The sequence below is a fragment of the Phlebotomus papatasi genome, chromosome 1 (assembly GCF_024763615.1).
Source record: "Phlebotomus papatasi isolate M1 chromosome 1, Ppap_2.1, whole genome shotgun sequence".
Classification (NCBI taxonomy): domain Eukaryota; kingdom Metazoa; phylum Arthropoda; class Insecta; order Diptera; family Psychodidae; genus Phlebotomus; species Phlebotomus papatasi.
The window spans coordinates 73610271-73629786 of record NC_077222.1 but is presented as its reverse complement, the minus strand read 5'-3'; the positions used below and the strand labels follow the sequence as shown (position 1 = coordinate 73629786).

The 19516-nt window shown below is 33.2% G+C and overlaps 2 protein-coding genes across 2 annotated transcripts; one reads left to right on the top strand and one right to left on the bottom strand.

Annotated features, from left to right (window-relative positions):
* Positions 1-6526: 6526 nt before the first annotated feature.
* LOC129804850 (odorant receptor 83a) lies at positions 6527-10222 on the top strand. Its single transcript, XM_055852545.1, has 6 exons — positions 6527-7069; positions 7241-7440; positions 7499-7799; positions 8098-8184; positions 8255-8410; positions 10143-10222. Exons 1-6 carry the CDS (start codon positions 6527-6529, stop codon positions 10200-10202), a joined length of 1347 nt encoding a protein of 448 aa, XP_055708520.1. The 3' UTR covers positions 10203-10222.
* LOC129801520 (alpha-tocopherol transfer protein-like) lies at positions 10220-16974 on the bottom strand. Its single transcript, XM_055846686.1, has 5 exons — positions 16826-16974; positions 11631-11775; positions 11143-11558; positions 10863-11076; positions 10220-10799 (listed from the first exon to the last, which is right to left on the bottom strand). The coding sequence occupies exons 2-5, from the start codon at positions 11773-11775 to the stop codon at positions 10648-10650; spliced, it is 927 nt and encodes a 308-aa protein (XP_055702661.1). The 5' UTR covers positions 16826-16974; the 3' UTR covers positions 10220-10647.
* Positions 16975-19516: the final 2542 nt, after the last annotated feature.

Below are 19516 nucleotides of genomic sequence, written 5' to 3'. Positions count from 1 at the left end.
ATTTGGAAAAATTATCAGCAATTTCTTGAGATTTAAGTTCATCTGTTATGATAACTTGATTACCCTTCCGAAGGGGTGGAATACCTTGAGCTCTATTCTTCAGTAACTTGGCAGTTTTCCATAAATTGGGACGATTGAAATTTAGTGATTTAACATGTGATTGCCAATTATCATTTTCATGAAGGTTAATTTGTTCTTTTATTATTTTTTCAAGATTCCTAAGTTCGACTTTGAGCTCCGCCACCCTAGAGCGTTGCCATTGACGTCGAATTTTATTTTTATGAGAAATGAGATCTTTTAAATAGTCTGGAATATCCGAATTCTTTTTGGATTTTAGTGTCCTTAAAGGAATAGCCGATTTAGCAGCTGATAAAATGATAGATTGGAAATCTAAAATCTGATGATCAATTAGAGTTTTGTCTTTGATTTCTTTGTTTGATAAAGAAATATTTTCGTTGATCAATTGTTTATACATCTTCCAGTCGGCCGATGCATAATCCTGAATTAGGGCTGGGTAATTTCTCATTTGAAAAGTAGTATTGATTTTGAAGTTTACGGGGAGATGGTCGGATGACAACGCCTGAATAGTTCTGACTTGATCAAGGGCAAAGTTTGAATTCGTGAGAATTATATCTAAAGTAGCTGGTGTGGAGTTAGATTGAGAAGGGTAAAAAGTTGGAGAGTTAGGAGAAATAATTCGATAGTCATGTTTACACATATCCTTAAATAAAATTGTCCCATATTTGTTTGCCCGGATACAATTCCAATGCCTATGACGTGCATTAAAGTCACCACAGGCAATAACATTGGGTTTATTAAATAATAGTCTAAGATCAGATGTAAAATCATTTGTGCATTGGTTTGGACTAAAATACGTGGCGACTAGTGTAAAAGGATTTTTTGGGTGACTTATTTCTATGGCAATTGTCTCTATTATTTTTGTATTTAGATGGGGTAGTAATTTGTGAGGAATATTATCGCGAATTGCAATTGCAACGCCACCACCTCTCTTGTCTTTCCGATCATTTCTATAAACTCGATAGCCAGCCAAATAGCACTTTGAATCACTTTTGAGCCATGACTCTGAAATTAAAAATACATCAATTGAATTGCTATTAAGAAAAAAGTTAGTTTCAGTTAATTTTTGATTTATACTACGTGCGTTCCAAAATGCAATATTAAGCAATTGGGGTTGAATCATCATGGGTAGATGTATTTAGAGGTGATCTCAAACATCAAGCCGATTTGGTCCTCCTTGGATTTGCAGGATTTCATCCTCGTAAAAACTTCTTTTAAGATAGTAGAAATCTCCACGGGGGAGAAAAGTTGAGAGTTTGAAGGCCCCCCACGAACCACATTGGCGTAAGATTGTCTTCGGCTCCGCTGGGGATTTGGAGGTGGAGGCTGCTCCTCAGTCCGAGTAGGGGGAGGGTTTGATCGCTTGTTGTTTCTTGCCGATAGCCGTTGTCTGAGTTCAATGAAATCCTGTCTTTTAGGACAGGTTGGAGAATCGGCGAAATGATTACCTCTGCAATTTCGGCAACATCTAATGACTTCGTTGCATGCGGAAGTTTCATGACTTCCTGAGCATTTTCCGCAGCACACGGGAAGAAAACAATTTCGGGATCCATGTCCGTAGAGATTGCACTTTCGGCAGAGAGTAGGTCCTTTGTTTTTCCTGATAAATGGTTTCCATTGAACCACTGTGTAGTTAATTACTTTGATTTTGCGTAGATCAGCAAGTTTCATCGTATTTCTAGGAAATAAAATGATGAACAGAGTTTCTCCTTCATATCTCCGTTCCCTCGGGTTCAATATTTGGATTTTTTCAGGATTTACACCGGAGGCTTTCAAATCATCTTCAACAATTGAAATTTTTGATGCATCATCATCGTCTGTTGAGAAGTTAAGGCCCCTCAAAAGAAATTTTATCGAAATATTGGATTTCACATCGTGAGTGTAAAACTTCACATCAGCATTTTTGAACTCACGGACGAGTGTCGCATAATCGGTCATTTTCTTTAGCATTAATTTCGCACCAATAGACATATTTTTCAGAGTAATGTCTGTGATATTGTGACGATTCACAATTTCAGTTGCAATTACAGTGTTATTGCCCTCACGAATAACTGTTATTGGTGGTGGTTTTTGGTTAATTTCATCACCACTCATTTCAGGATTATCGTCATTTTTTTCATGATCCAAGACATCGAACGTGTTCCTCGTGGGGATATTTGGAACAACTTTAAGTTTTGAAGTGGACATAGATGTCGCAGATGAAGATGACAGAGATGAAATTGTAGTGTTTGAGATCGTGGCAGTTGTAGGCGTTGAGAAAGTCGTCGTCAGGGTGGCTGGCGGGGTCCTTGGGGTTTTGTTTGACTTTCCAAATAAAGGCATTTTGGAAGGTTGCGCAGGAGAGTCGTCTGAATCGTCAGAACGACCTCTCTTCGCCGGCGTATTTAAATCAGCAATTATTGAACACTATGCACAGAGCACTTGGTAAAACACGTCTGCAATGGGCAAAAGCCGCGCGCGAACTGATGAAGTGCTCGAATTCGGAGCACTGATCCTATATCTCTCATTACTATTTCACAAACTATCATTTGTCAATTCTTAGAACTCTTTAGCGGACCAACTTATAAGAAAAACAATCATGCATTCACAAGTACGAGACTTCCACAAACTTCTTTCACATTTCGTTTTTTTTTTTAATGTTTTCTCGATACTGGTGTAAATTAATTGATGTCTAAAGATGCACTGAAGTAGTACAATGTCATTTCAAAAAAGAAAATTAACAGTTAATAAACCAGTTTAATTCAAGGCTAGAAAATTTTCCATCTTATACCCCTCGAGCTCCTCAAGATACAATTTCTGACCTTTCTTTTTAAGTGAAACGATTTCGGAAAAAGGATAACGCTTTTATCAAGCCATTAGCAAACCAAGAGATTTGAGATAGGAACTAAATATGATCTTCCGGAGACCCCCTGTTAACTCAGGCATCATTAACAATATCTATAAAATGATGTCGAATTGTGAGGTGAAGGTGATTACAAGCGTGTTTAGAAATTCTCTAACCGTTGTTCGAACCGATTTCAATCGATTTATAAATGAATAAAAAGATCCTCAAAAATAGTTTAGAAATAGTAGAATAAAATTTAGAATAAAAACTAAATTAACATTTCAGATCCGTTTCGTTACCGATTATTGAGACTTATCAATGGTAAGACCATTCCAATGATCTTAAGCATTTCAAAATCCCTTGAAAAATATGCTCTCTAGACTCTTTTTAAACAGTAAGGGAGATTGGAGTAGAATTAGCAGAATTAGTCATGTATAGTATTAGACAGTGTTATCTTATAGTTTGTCTTCGAAGGAATATTGAAGAATTACTCTTTATTCTAAATATAAACTTCCCTTACTATTCATTGAAATATTTATCAGCCAAACAAACATTTTTTGTACAAATTATATGCAATGAAAAATTTCATTTGGTGGCTGATCTACCCCGGTCTCCCCTATAACTTTATCGTAACTTCCATCGTTTACAAAACCGTTACTTTACGGTGTGAAGATTTTCGAAGTTACGATAACTTGCCGAAATACAAAATATGAGTGACTTTGTATATCAATGATAGGCATCTTTATCTGACTAAATTAGCCAAATTACATATTCTTGAAAGTTTTTATATTGTAATTTTTATTTACAATGTTTTTTTTTATTAGGGTTGTAAAATTTTCATCTTGAGAAGTCAGCTTCTTCAAGTTATATATTAATAACAAAGTTATACAAATTCCAAAATACGCATGTAATCTAAAATCGTCAAAACTAAATTACAACAAATGCTGATTTAACTGACGATAGTGTAAATTAACTACTTTTTCAACGGATACTCAGCAATCAAATTTAGTTCACTAAAAACTAGGACTATAAGACAAATCAACAAAGAATAAGAAGAATTTATAACATTTAACAATTAATGTAACACGATAAATAGATTATTTAATGGATGTGATTCCAATTAAACTTAACTTACTTTTCTTACTTACTTAAGTTCAAATTAAACGTATTGCCATAAACGTAAAGTCCGATAAATCGTACATCTGTGCTCAAAGAGAATTATAAATTTGTTGCTTAATGTCAGAGTAAAGGGACAGATAATCCTAACCGGCTTATGTAGGTGAGATTCTTAACGTGAGCTAACTCGGAGTGCATGCAAATTCGATTTAGAGCTGAAGTTGGGAGACGCCATTCAGTCATCTTGAATCAAATTCGTGAAATTATACAAATTTTGTATTTAAACCAAAATATCAAGGATTTGGATGAACTGACAGAAAAGTGTTATATGGGTGAAATGTAGACCAGAATGTTCTCTATAATTTTCCCATAGAACATGATCTCATCGATTACTCAGAAGCCAAGATAATCGAGGTTTTTTGTTTCTTAACTCGTTTTTTCATCCAGAGTGCCCCAAGTAGTCATTTGTTGAACTTCAACTATATCAAAGAATTGTTGTATTCTGTGGGATTTTCCATTTAAAACCCTATTTTAAGTGTCTTGGTGGAGTAGAGGCAGTCAAATTGGCATCTGAGTGATTTCAAAGCGTTATTATTGGAAAAATCAATTTTTTCACACTTAAACGGCAAAATCGGAGTGATAGCGTAGTCTGAGCGGAAAATGATGTATGGACGAAATGTAGAGACAAATGTCCTCTACAATTATGTCGAAGTAATCATCAAAATCGGTTCAGCGACAGTCGAGATAATTGAGGTTATGTGATATTGAAATTGATTTTTCGACTGTGGCGCCCCTGGTGTTGGTCCCACGAAGTTCAAATATTCTAGAAAGTTGTAGCATTTGGTGAGATCTTTCGTTTAAGCCCTCATTCATCAAAATCGGTCACATAGAACCGGAGATATGATTTTTTGAATTTCGTGAACTTTGACCCCTCATATCTCTGGTTCTATTGAAACCACAGCGCACATACGCACCATTTTGGAAACGTCCTAGACTGGACTACAACATACTAAAATTTGATTAACTTGCACAATGCCGTTTTTGAGAAAAATGTCTTTGAATTTCGATGAATTTTGACGTTATCACAGCGCCACCTGTGGTGATTTTTTGAACTTCCATCTGAAAGTGCTCATCGAGACGAAACCAAAAAGGTAAAATTTATGTCGATATGTTAATTAGAACCGGAGATAGAGGCCGGTCAATGTTCGAACTTTGACCCCTTATAGCTCGGGTCAGGGGTTATGGATCGACTTAAGGTTTTTTTTGTTTGATAGGTATAATCAACGGCTACAACATACTAAAATTTCAGCCCGATCGCATAAGGAATTTTTGAGTTATTTAACTTTTAAGATTTAAAAATTTTCTTTTTAAAAAAAGCGCCCCTAGCGGTGGTTTTATGAACTTGCGATGTTAGAAGAGGAAGTGGCATTTCACGAGAGCTTTCCAAAAAGTCCTCATTTTTTAAATTCTGACAATTAGAACCGGAGTTATGGCCATTTTAAGAAATTTTTTTTGGACCCTTATAGCCCGGGTCAGGGGGGTCGGGGGACCTTAAGTTTGGTATTGATGGAAAGCTCTAAGGCCCAGCTATAACATACTAAAATTTGAGCCCGATCGATGCCATAGGGGCGGAGCTATTGAGAAAACAAAAAAAGGGGGGTCTTCAAAATGGCGGAAGGAGGGGTGGGGGGTGGGGGGTCAATGCACCAAGTTGCAATTTTCATGCGATATATAACCTTTGCCGAAAACCGCAAGTCGATATCTTTTTTAGTTTAGGAGCTATTAAGCTCCAAAGAGCGGCCGGACGGCCGGCCGGCCGGCCGGGAACGTAACTTAGCCCCCCATATATTCGTGATCAGGAAGTGGCGAAACACATTTTGGCCAAGTTTGAGCGCGATCGGAGGACATGAAATTTTGTTAGGATTATAGTAGGTGAGATTGTTAAGAATCTCACCTAATAATAAAAGGACTTATTGCGTATCATTCCGTAGAGTATGACAAAGTTAAGAGAATGTTTCCGAAGAGAACCATATTGCTATCTATAGTTGGATAATGAGAAATATATCGACAAAATTTAAGCTTCACGGAACATACTCATGGTACTTTATTTAGCCGAGAGGTTTGTTAACAAATATCACAAAATATTAGCTTTTTAGGAATTCGAGTGGTTTGAGTATGGTCTACAAGCTCCATGAAAGTCAGGTATAAATTATTTAACATAACTGTAGGAGATTTACTGCACGTAAAATGGAAGACTAAAAAAAAACTTTAATAAACTTTCAAAGTGTAAATTGATGTTTTGCCATAATATGTGTGATATGTCTTGGAAAAACTTTCATGGGAGCTCTAAAATATTTACAATGCATTTTTTCAAAGTTTAATAATTATATATTCTGACACCCTTTTCCTACTAATTAAATAATTTAATCTGAGATTAACACCTTTGGTTATAAGATTGGGTTCTCGTAAGAGACCTGCATTAGGAGTTGTATTGAAGTTCAGTTCAGAATGGCCGGAAAACCTAGTGAGAAGTTATTCCGCCGTGAAAATTATCTCAATGTTCAGATAACTTACATGAAGATAGTGGGAATGTTTCCTATCGATTATGCCAAGTTCCTCCCTCAACGTCTGGAATTCCTCTCAAGTGTTCTCAACCGGATGTATTTTGCTTTTTGGCAGCTCATCAGCATGCATATTGCCATTGTGCAGATTGCAAGTGTCTATGTTTATTGGGGGGAGAGTTTGGATGAGCTTTCGCCGTATCTGAATAATAGCGTCATTTATCTTTTCACATACTTCATCATCACCTATTTTCAATTCAAGTACAACTCTCATGCAAAACTTATCGCTTATATAAATGAGAATTTTGAGATGCGCTCAGCCCAAGGACTTACGTATGTTACTATAGAACCAGCTTACAAAGCTGCCAAAAGATTCACCAATATCTGGGTAATATCTTGCATTTTTGGCACGTTGCATTGGGCGTTTTCACCCATTTTGACCGGTGTTCGTGCACTTCCGCTCCAATCTTGGTACCCATTTGATGCTCTGGTAAAATATTGTAACTCTTGATCCTGACTAATAGCCCCTTATACACTAGAGAAATTTATGTATTGAAGAGTTTTTGCTACAATGTAAGGAATTTACTTAAATATGGACATAAATTTCTCTAGTGTGTAGAGGCCATAATGGATATGTTAATGTTTTTAACGTCGTTTTTAGAAGAGTCCTCAATACGAAATTTTGTACGCTTGCCAATGTCTGGGCCAAATTAACGTAGCAATTGGATTTGGAATTGTTGGTGCAATGCTCATGAGTAAGATAACACTCGTCAATGTGCAGTATGATATGCTATTCTGCAGTATTAAAAATTTACTGTACACCGCAATGATACTCAAGGGAAATCGTATGAAAGAGCTGAAGTAATCTCTCCGGATATCTAGCTTTACATAGAAATATACCACGTTTTCTATATTGCAGAAAATTACAAGATGCTATCGATTGGTCCAAGAGTGAGGTCAATGAGTACTACGTGAGTAAAGACATTCTGGAGAATTTGTCAGACATTCCAGAGACAAAATGCTCACAAGTTCCACACTCAAAGAGGAAACCGGAAGATACTTATCTGATGGAGTACAACGATGAATTGATGATGGCTCTCAGGGACTGCATAAAACATCATCAAATGATTAACATATTCTGTAACAAATTAGAAGACTTTTACAATGCTTTCAACTTTGGAAAATTCTTTCAAGTCACTATTCTCATCTGCCTCTTAGCCGTAACAGCGACCACAGGACAAAATTCACTAATGAAAATGATAACAATAAGTAAGACGATTACTTAGGGGAAAGTAGGGGACCTTTGAAGTGGGAAAAATTTGAAATTGGATTTTTTCTTATATTTTTAAATGGAACTGACCTTTATCTTTGAAATTAGTTTGCTGAGCTAAATTACACAATGATAAAGCTCAATTCTATTTAAAATAGGACAAAAAAGCCCAATTTCAAGGCTGCTCCAGTTCAAAGGTGCCCCGCTTCTCCCTAAATATCTTTCAATGATATTTTTATGTTACTAAGAATTTACTCCTTTCAGCTGAATACCTCAGCTTGGCCTCCTCAGAATTGCTAATATTTTGTCACTATGCCAGCATGATAACATATCAGGTGCGAGTAACTAGTTAAATAAAGGGGTGAGAACATCATAGAAACTTTTCACCTTTCCCTTGCTTTTCAGAGTACTCGTCTCAATGAGGCCATAATTCGTAGTCCATGGTACATGTGTGGTGGACCAGTGAGGAGAGATATGTTAATAATGCTGACAAATACCGTGAAACCTTTCGTCCTTACTGGTGGAAAGTTTTTCCAAGTAACCATTGATAACTTTCGTACGGTATGTTTCATAATTCATTTATATCTTAAATTTACAGCTAATAAAATTACGGTTATTGTCGAACTACATGACATTAAGAAAACTAATGAACTAAAATTATACAGATCTCTAGAGACAGAGAAAAAGAGGAAAACATTAACATATTTGAAAGTTTCAATCATTTTAATTTTATAATTTAACAATAACTAATAGACATTACTGCACATAAAAGCTATTTTCATTTACACTTTTACAGCAGCATCAACAATTATTCGCATTTCCATTTTATTAGTGCTCACTTGAGGTAATTAAAATGACCCAGGACAATAAAAGTTTTTTATGCTGAGCTAATGATATGAGAGAACCGGGAAGTTTCATACATTCTTAAAGATTTAAATTGATATTATGCTACTTATAGAATTTTAAAGTAATGTTGAAGAGGAAGCTGGGCTAGATCTGACAAGGGCGGTTGTTCCAAACGGGATTATTTCATTATCTATAAAACTCCAGATCACTAGAATGATAAGTTGTGTTTTCATAGATACTTTGTTGGCTTTTTCTCTGCAGAAAATGACAGTATACAAATCTTTTTTTTTACTGAAATGATGAAAGCTCAGATTTTAAACATTTAGAATTTAGATTCTTAACTAGAAATTAAAAATTGAATGACAAAATCAAAATTTTATTATTCCATGTTTTTTCCAACGGAAACATAACATTATTTATAAGCTAGCTAGTAGGGGAATTCTGTAACAGTGTGATAATGTCATATGACAAATTTAAATATATTTATTTGGTAAATTCGGAAAAAATAATCGGAAATCAAATTCATATTAGTTACTAAGAGCTTAATTGACCTGCTAGGAATGACCATGGATGCTCACTGTAGTTTAATGTTACCCTGCTCGCGAATTTACCATGAAAATTTGTCATATGACATAGTCATATCGTTACAGAATTTACCCCCCCCCCCCCCGCCCCAGGATGGAGGTTTAGTGCAGTTCTTGCCAGGCATCGAAATCTTATAACAAGGAATTTTGGTTATTTTTCAAAAACCCGATGGATCATTTGTCCTTAATATCCAATTCTAAGTTGAAATTTTCTCAAAAATCTGACCTGATAAGAAATTAGAAAACTTTGGTCGTATGGATCATTATGTTTCAAGCTTTAGACTTGCAAATCTTATTAGATTATTATTTTTCGCTCTTCTTTTACAATAATACTAAATATTTGAATTTTCTAATAAATATACACACTTTTAATATTATATCCAATCGAAAATAACAAAAAGTGTCCGAAGTTGCTATTAAGTGTTAAAAAATAATTTCAGTGTTATAATTTTACATTTTTAATTACCTTTCACCACTGCCACTATGAATCATCAATGACGCAAATATATTTTTTAACTTTCATAATTGATTCAGGTTATTCAATTGAAGCAATGTCATAAGCACTTAATAGAAACACTCACGTATCTAGTCTTCAAAAAGCCTTCGAGATTTCCTAGGATTAGAATTAATATTAAGTACTTTTATAAAAGATAACGTCAAATGGTTCAATTGAAGTTTTTTGACATTGACCTACGGAAATGTTTCAAAATATATTAATTATATAATATAAAATCCTATAATAGGTTTAAATTTTTCGGATTGGGTAAAAAATTAAATGGGTTAAATGCTTTGAAGTTGTAACTAAAATATTCTGATATTATTTTTCCGAAATATACAGTAATTTTTTCAATTTTTTTTTATAGACGATGACTGCATCATTCTCGTACTACACCCTTCTCACCAAATTTCGACGTGTAGATTGAAATTGAAAACACTCCTATACCTTGAGAAACGGATTAAAGATCTTTATTCAAAATTTTCTTTCACAAAAAAATTTACGTATACAAAAAAGAATGATAGAAATCAACACATTATCACATGATAATCTATGTATTATGTATAATATGTATAAAAAAATTTATGCAATTGGCTTTGTGCAAATATTATAAACAAAAAAATGTGGTGCAGTAATGAGTGACAATTTCTGATTAATACTACAACATTGTGTATTGTATTTCACATGAGAAAAGTTATGTACATGGTTCGCTGCAAGATTGGTCTAGAAAAGATGGATGTTGGAGGTCACAGATGAGATTGGAATAGTTTTTTTTTTTTCGATTCTATATATGAGATTTGTGATATATGGTGGCTCTATTGTCCCAAAATTGGAAGAGTATCAATCTGAATATGAGTTGTTTCTCTAAGTATCTAATCAATCGTCAACTTGCGGAAGGTACCATCCATTCCGAACAAGTCATCAGCAGTCTTTGGAGCACCTGGCCTAAGGGATTCATTGGCTTTAGAATTCTCTTGTTCCTTGAACCATGGCGTGTATGATCTCAATTTCTGACGCCATTGTTCTGCAAAGAAAAAAATAATTGTTACATCTTATTGACAATTATTTAGGTGTAAGCCTGCACTACCATTGATATCACGAATAGGTCCAGCATCACCACCATACTCGCTTGGGAGCATGGATTTAGGAACGTATTTGTAGAGTTCATCAATATTGCTATGCAAGAAGATACGGTTGCGAATCTTCTCTTTGAGGAATGGTTTAACAAAGTTTACCAAGCTGTCCACCAAAGGTGAGACATTAATTACATGGATTTCCTTGATTTTAGCTGGATAGGCTTCCTGGATTACAAAAAAAAATTGCTCCATTATATACTAAGCTCAGCTTTGGATTTATGTTTGAAGTACCTGTACACAAATGAAGAACTTCTTAAGGATTTGTGGCGTAAATTTAGGTATGTGCTTGGGGGAAGCTGCAACGGCGTCAAAAATGAACACATCTCCGGCAACACCGACAGATTCTTCAAGGAGACGAATGTCTCCAATCATCATGACAAGCTTCATGGCTTCAGCGGCATTTGGTGTAGGAATATCTTTGTCGAGAGCCCTCAAGATGGTAACACGACGACCGTTGGGAGTAAGTCCGGGTAGAGGTGGGATATGGCAATTGTCCATGATTTCCTTCAAATCGGGCCGATCGATGTCGCGATCATTGAAGAATTCCGGAACAGCATTTCTCATGGTGTAGTACATGTCCAGTTTTCTCTTAACCTTCTCCAAGCTAAATTTGCATCCACGCAAGAATGTCCGAAGACGACCGTCATCTATATAAATGGACACATTTCTCGTTAGTGAAAGTGATTGTACTTGAATGTTAACGTGGGGAGCTGCTTTACCCATATCTTTTGGCAAGTGTGGCTGTTTATCGAGCCACTCACGGATAAGTCCGATGTCACGGTCAATCTCCTCAGGTGAGTCCGGTTCACGCAGCTCCTGGCGAATCTGCACGCACATATCTCCGGATGGCTGAACGAGAGTCATCTGCAAAGGTCAAACCAAATTTAATACAGACTAAAGGTCACAACCATTATTATCTGAGTTTGGAGTCAAAGTCATAATGCAAATTAAGCTCACTCGATCAATTGAGATTTGAATAATTACATAACGTAAATTTGGCAATTTTGTCCGTGAATCACGTAAATATGTGAGTTAAGACGTAAAATCTTGATTGGTTAAGCATTTTTTCTCATCGATTTTAAGAGATCTTTAAATGATTTGTTTGAAGAACACGTAGCTCTATCAATTGATATATGCACGTTGTGAGGAAATTGCTTGTGTTTTTGTTCCATAGATCACACAAACTATATAATATTATACATCAGCATAGTGTTTCTCTCCATATCTCTAGTACAATGCCTGTTGATGTCTTTCGAAATTCATTTATAGTAAAGATTCAAGTTTAACGTGTTTTATTGAAGATTTTGTCATTTCATCATTTTCACTTTATACGAATTGCCTAATATTGAAAGAGTGGGGAGAAAGAGCGCGATCCAAATTTCATTGAAACTTTCTAAATTGGGACTCTGAGAAAATGGAATAAGAAAAAAATAAACACAGTTTTTCTAGCTGGTAGAAGTATAACTGTTGTAAGAAAAGAGAAATTCATCATATACTCTACAGACAAGACTAATTTCGCAAGGTGTATGATTTTGTCAATTTAAGAGAAAATAAAAATAATCTTGATCATCACCACAGAGATAAGTTTATATTTTTGCGATGAATTGGAGCATTGTACTCTGGGTGAAATATTGCATGATGTGGCGTGAGGGGTTCCGGAAAAGTTTTAAATTTCATGGTCTAGTTGAACTAGGACAGAGTACAGTGATTCACGTATTACTATATACTTCTTGTTATAATTGTTTATACATTACTCAATGTAATTCAAACTTCTTAATTACAAGTGGATCTTATAATCAGTCCAATAATTGATCGTGTGCCAAACGATCAAACATCAATTCTATTTTGTGTTGTTCTTTAATAGAATGACGATGTTTTTACATCCAATGTTATTAAATTCGATTGCACCGTGCAAAGCTGTTCTAAGTTAATTGCTGCTATGAATATTTTTCTTATAGTGGTCTTATAGATCTAATATTTTATTTATCTATATTTTATTTTTTAAATTTATTTATTATCATAATCGGATCCTGCGAATTTTAATCCATTCTAAAAAATATAGCAGCCTCTTAATTTGACATCATTAAAAATTTTGTTAAAAGGTCTTTTCCCATCACGAAAATGAAGGATTCAAAATTAAAAAAAAATAAACTGAAAATAAAAAGTTCAGATTTTCACAATCGTAACAAGACAATAAAGTTGAAATTAAAAATAAAATATTTTAACTACTTGTTTGTTCCGCCCGGTATTTTCTTCAAAGAAAATCTTTTTATATACTCACATGAACCTTATGCTTCAAAAAACGTACGATATAAAAAGTCTTATATTGCAAAAATTTAAACACTTTGCAAAATTTTTTGCAAGAAAACATGTCTTGAATTAAGTTCATTGTAGGTTTTCGGATATAAAATGATTGTCATTGCGACTCTGAAGTCTATCAAAAGTCTATTAATTTGGCGTGATCTGAACAGAGGATTTTGAAGTCTGTGGGCCTATTCTGCTGTTGAAACGGAGCTTATCACGCCTAAAAATCACGATTTTGCGTGATGCAAATACACATCATACACAAAGCTTTCGCTCTGTGTGCGTGGAGATTTGGCGCTTTCAGCGACATAGCATGTGTAGTAGTGAGGAAAAATCGTGAAAATGGCTGTTATTTTAAAAATCACGCAAATTTTATCTCGCGAGCTCCTGGAGGTCCCGAGATGAAAAATTAAATGCATTTGAGGTGGAAAATTGCTGTTTAACGCAAAGAAATAGTTATTAATATTCTTTCTATTAATTTTAAGAAATATATAATATAATTCCCAAGTTTTCCAATTTTCCATATAAGTTCCCTATTAGTAGTTATGTTTCGATTTCAACGTTAATGTATGTTCAAAGAAAAGTCCTAATTTGTGACAATATGTTTTGTAAAAAACATTGTTGTTTTGTAAATAAAGGAGAAGGAGTCAAAGGGCAAATCCGTGTTCATTTTTTATCTAAAATATAAACTATGAAAATCATGGTTAATTCCACCAAGTTGATAAATAATTTCAAAGAAAATAAGCCAAGCTTATTTTAACAGAACAATACCTTGTGGAAAGTGGCGAAAATTTATAATATTGTATTTTCATACAATGCAATGATCGGAACCATCTTAGAGTAAATTCTACAGAATTCAGCAAAATTTGCCGGATGGGTGACTTTGTAATTAACTTTTGCGATGGTGGCGACGGTAGATGCTTCGATCCGACTACTTACTCCGGGAAAACAAATTTTCTTTCACAAAATCTACGAAATTTCAGACCAATCACTCCATAAACAATACCCATCAAAACTTCGTTCTACAATTCCGTGTTTTTTCTTCTTTTTTTCCAGCGACATACTCAAGAGCATAAGTTTCATGCTGTGAAAAAATTACTGCTAAATTTATGAATACCAATTCTGACACATCCGTCTAAAATATTTGCGACAATTCATAATTTATATGAATTACTTTCAAAATTTGTACACCATTTCCAACTTAATATTTCCTCCTTGCCTGTGATTTCTCGAGGTTTTACAGAAACACATAGTGAAAACTATAGATTAAAAGAGAAAATCATTGAAAATTTTAATTTTCTTGCTTGGCACAGTAGTTGCAAGAAAACTTATTAAAATTGGCTAAATTTATGAAATAGAATGTCCAACGGTAATTATTTTGAAATTTCATCACGCAGCCAAAGAGCGAATGAGAGAGTGCGAGCGAAAGCAAGAGTGTGCTCAAGATTGACAACTGCAGTGGAGTTAAATGTAGTTGACGGATTTTTCCAGAGTTTTTCGCGAATTTTCTTAGTTGGTAAGTCAAAGGACAACAATTTTAGTCTCGTGAAAGGTGTTTGTGTGCTTTACTGTGATTATTTTGTTCACAATTTCATTTAATGTGGGCCGAAGCCAGCCTCACACACACAAGCACTATCACGAAATTAGTGATAAATCTGCGTTTCACAGCAGAATAAGGGCCCTGATGTGAGAAGCACAAATTAGCCCAAGAGCTTAACTTCAAAGATTTATATTATTAAAAATTTATTTAATAAATTATGTAAAAAATAAAAAAATAAAAATACAGAAGTAATAATAAATTTTGCAAAGATATATCCTTTCATATGTATTTTTTAATTAATCAAAATCATAAAACGTATAATATCATTGGCTTTATGAACTTTAAGGCATAAAATTTCACCTATCCCGGGATTCTGGCTAAGGTTATAATCATTTAAAGTATTGATAATGAAGAAAACGCAATATTATTCATTGTTGTCTATTAGACTTATCCTAATTTTGAAAAAATGTTATAAAATGTCAATCTGAAAAATTATTCGCATGTGATTATATATTTAATTCTATAAAATATTTAAGTCTCTGTGATTGGGTAGTACTTTGAATCCGTTCACTGCTTTTAACATCTATCCTATCAGAGAGCACCAAATGGACTACAATATTTGATAATTTATCATATTTTATGACATTTGATTGATGTTTCTTTCACTAACATTCTAAGCATCTTCAATTATTTGTTTATATTTATTGTTATTTTTAATACCACAGATTTGTTTTAAATTTTCTTTGCATTAAACACGAAACATAACATGAAAATTAAGTTACATTGACAAAGAAATAATCTATTGAGTTCTTTATTAGATCGTCCATATTTGTTGTTGACTGTGTTTTAAATTGCGCTTCTAATTTAACTACTGATAAAGCAAAGGTTTTTAATGCCATCAAGTTTATATTATTTTAAATATGTGAATAAGAACGTAATTACCCAAATTGATAAAACTGTTTTTATTTAGATTTTGTATTTAAGAACATTTTTTTTTTTAAATATTTAAGATCCAATTGGATCCTGATTAGATATATTTTTTAAATTCTATGTGGGAGGAAATGCTTTTTGAAGCACAAACTTCTTCTTTAAGAGTATTCCTAACAATGTAAGAAAAGAATATTTTTATGAAGTTATAAAACAGTAGTAATCAAAACAACAATTGCATATATGTAAAAAAAAAAATCTTATTAGAACACTCTTGAATAGTATAGACGATAGTAGCCAAAGTAATTATAATGCGTTTCAAATGATTTGCTATGGCTAAATCATTATTGTATATTCAGAAAAAATATACTAACGTATAGATTATTTTAATGTAAAAAAATATCCTCCAATAGGGTTCTGAGGTCATAAAGTCGATGATCGTTAATTCCGGAAATTCCCGCTTCTGTCTCACTCTTACACACAATTCCAAGAATATTATTAGCACGTATGTGGAATTATTATATCTCAGGGATTGTTGGCTCATTTGGAGATTTCCCATCAAGCCAATTAGAATAATGTATTTTATTGCTGAGTAAGGCAAAGTACTTCAGGTGAAAAAATAATAACTCAGCTGAATTTGTCATACATCTGCAAACTTTTTCTTTCCTTTGGTAAATCTTACGTAAAATACCCATGTTGGCCTTCAGCATAGGAATATCGTACTTTTATCTCCACCAACATGAAAATTTAATGCAAAGTAAAAGAGAAAGCGCATGCTTTACCGACTTTTCCGTGTATTGTTGGCAATAAGATCTCTGTGTATTGAAATGTTGACTGAAACTTTGGATGTTGTAAAAACTTTGAATGATTTGGCATTACGTTGAGCCAAAGAGAAGGAGAAGAAACAAACTTAACTCGCTGGAGTTTCACTTCTTTTATACTAGTACATATATACACATCACAATCTCTTTTCGAATTAATCACGACGATCGCTTAATTGCATAGCAAAAACTGTTGTGATACGATCTTCTAAGTAAATACTATGTATTATAAGATTCTCTGATGATCTTTATAGGAACACATTGTATTCCATTTTCACACTGTTCTTGGCTCTGAGAATTAATCCTTTGGCTGTAAATTTACCTTTATTGAATGGTAATTGATACTGGGAAAATGATCACAAATGGGAGCACAGGTGCTATGAGTAATCCACTGAGCGATCGCGCCTTCACTAGCTTTACTTAAAGTGTAAGATTGCTAACCACTTTGGTAGTTGGAAGAAGACTGGCAGTGCTTGGGAACTTGCACAACTATATACGTTTGGGGCCCATCACCTCAGACATCAGCAAAATACATTGGATGATAGTGTAAAAATCTTGTAAATGTGTGTGAGCAATTTAGCAGGTAAGTGGTAGACCTGGTGTATTATACAAAATTTCTTGACTCCTCAAGAAAGGGTGGGAGACACATTAAAGTAATACAACGCGAAAGTACATTAAATTACTCTTCTCGCCTGGATGATTCTACCCAATACTCATATTTTTTTATATCACTACCTGGTTACAGCTGTGCTTGTAATATTTCTAATTAAATTAGGAGAGAACACTACTTCACAGCAAATCACAATATTTATCACTAATGATCCCGCTATTTAATTTTCTATAAATATAAAAAAAAACTCAAGACAATTAATTACACCACATTTTGTTGTTCCACTTGGCATTTTGTCCACTTCTAATAAGCTTGTTGGAGAACTTTATACCTTTGTGGTGATCATCACAAGGAAAATTTGCAATTAAACAGCGTTGCAAGAAAAGTCATAAAATTGATCTCTATAAATTACCTATTTTTCTTCTGTTTTCCTTATTATTTCTGCAGAGAAACTTGTTATCTTGCTTTTATTTTATAATATTTTAATATTATTACAAAGATTTTGCATATTGAAATACATTACAGGATGGAGAGATTGTCCTCACTTCCGATACCGTTATTTAGGATTGCTAAATAACGCTATGTATTGTTAAAACCTAACGTAAAAATTTTTGGATTAGAAATATTTAAATTTAATTAAATTCAATATAACATATCAGCCAATTTCAGTTTAATTAACGTCTTTCTAAGCCTAAGGCTTATAATAATTCGAAGAGTAAAACGTATTTTTTTTTATTTTTACAATTTCATCGTTATAATTTTGTTATTGTCTTAAACTTGGATAAAGCTAAAAAGATCTCCTTTAGAGGTTTCATCTTCCATTATGGTCATTCGATTACTTATTCTAATATAGAAATATTTATTCAATTTACTAATAACTGTTTTTCAATTCAATTAGTCTTAAAACTATATTTGGGATTTCCTTAGTAATTTATGGATCGATTCATATCAGTTGAGAACCTGTAAACGGAAAATAATGCGAAAGTACTTTTAGGTATAAGTATCAAGTCAGGAGTTCAAGGATTTTACAAAGCCTGCAACGCTTTGCCATTCCTTTTTATAATAGTTTAATAGTCAATTTAAACAAAACGCTAAAGAATTAAAAAATATATATATAATCGTTTTTCTTAATTATGTTTTGTTTTTTTTCCTTTTTAAAAACTATTACTTTATATTATTAATGTCTCTTTTTATTCGAAAGAGGAATTAATAACATTATAAAAAAATAATTATTCTTTTTTAATAGATAAATGAGAATTCACAGTCCTGCTTCTTTCTCTTCTTATTCCCTCTGATTCCTTTAAGGGGGTTCGCCTAATTACATTATCACAAGATATCTACATTTTTTGTTATATTTTTAAATAGATTGACAAACTATCTAAGAATATACCATGAAAAATTTAAAAGCTAATTCGAAAGCTTGGTATTTCTGTGTTTTCCAAAAAAACTGACAAAAAAACGGCAAATTTTTATCATCCAAATTCGAACCCCCTTAAAAAAAGTAAAAAGAATCAAAAATTTTGAAATCTTATTATATTTTGAAATAAAATTTCAGGATATAATCATTGATCACATAGAGTAAACTAATAGAAGAATAATTTTTATTCGCCCTTATAAATTAGGTTTGCATTAAGGTATGCATTTTCAGATAAAATTTATTTTATATAAAAGTCAATGTTCGTTGCCTGATAAGAATAAGTAATAATATTAAATGATAAGAGCTAATAAACAAACAAAAGAATAATTATTTGACTGGAAATATATTACATTTCCCAAACATAGTTTAATTGATTTCAACTCATATTCAAAGCTTAATTTTCATTGATGTTATTCATTTATATATAATATTTCAATAAAATTTTTCCAGCATAACAAATTGGAATGAATTTAAATTGAAAATAAATAAAAATTAATTATTTACAACACCATCAATATGAGCTTTTATGATGTATCAGTACATGCGTCAAAAGCTCTAAAACTTTGTGCATTTCTCAATGAAGAAATCATACGAGCAGTCTTTATTTAATGCAGTACTCGGCCAGTAGTTTCTCTTTTTGATTTAATTTGATTTGAAATCTTTTTTTTCTGTACCTTTGTTATTCATTTTTCTCTTCCAATGTAATTGTAAATTATATCGCAATAAAATGCGAAAATTACGAAAGCTGTGGACTCCTGATGGATATCGCGCGATCTTGTGTTATGACTCATAAACCGCTACCGCAACACAAAGCATTTCCAATTCTACAGGTAATAGTGCCAACGTGTACCTATGAACTAATACATGTGCAAAAAAGGAGGGAAAATATAGCAAAGCTTAGAGATGGGAGTGAGATTAATTTGGCGGTGGAATTGAACTTGATGCTCAGCAAAACAAAACGCACCACGTAGATCAACGTTGAAATT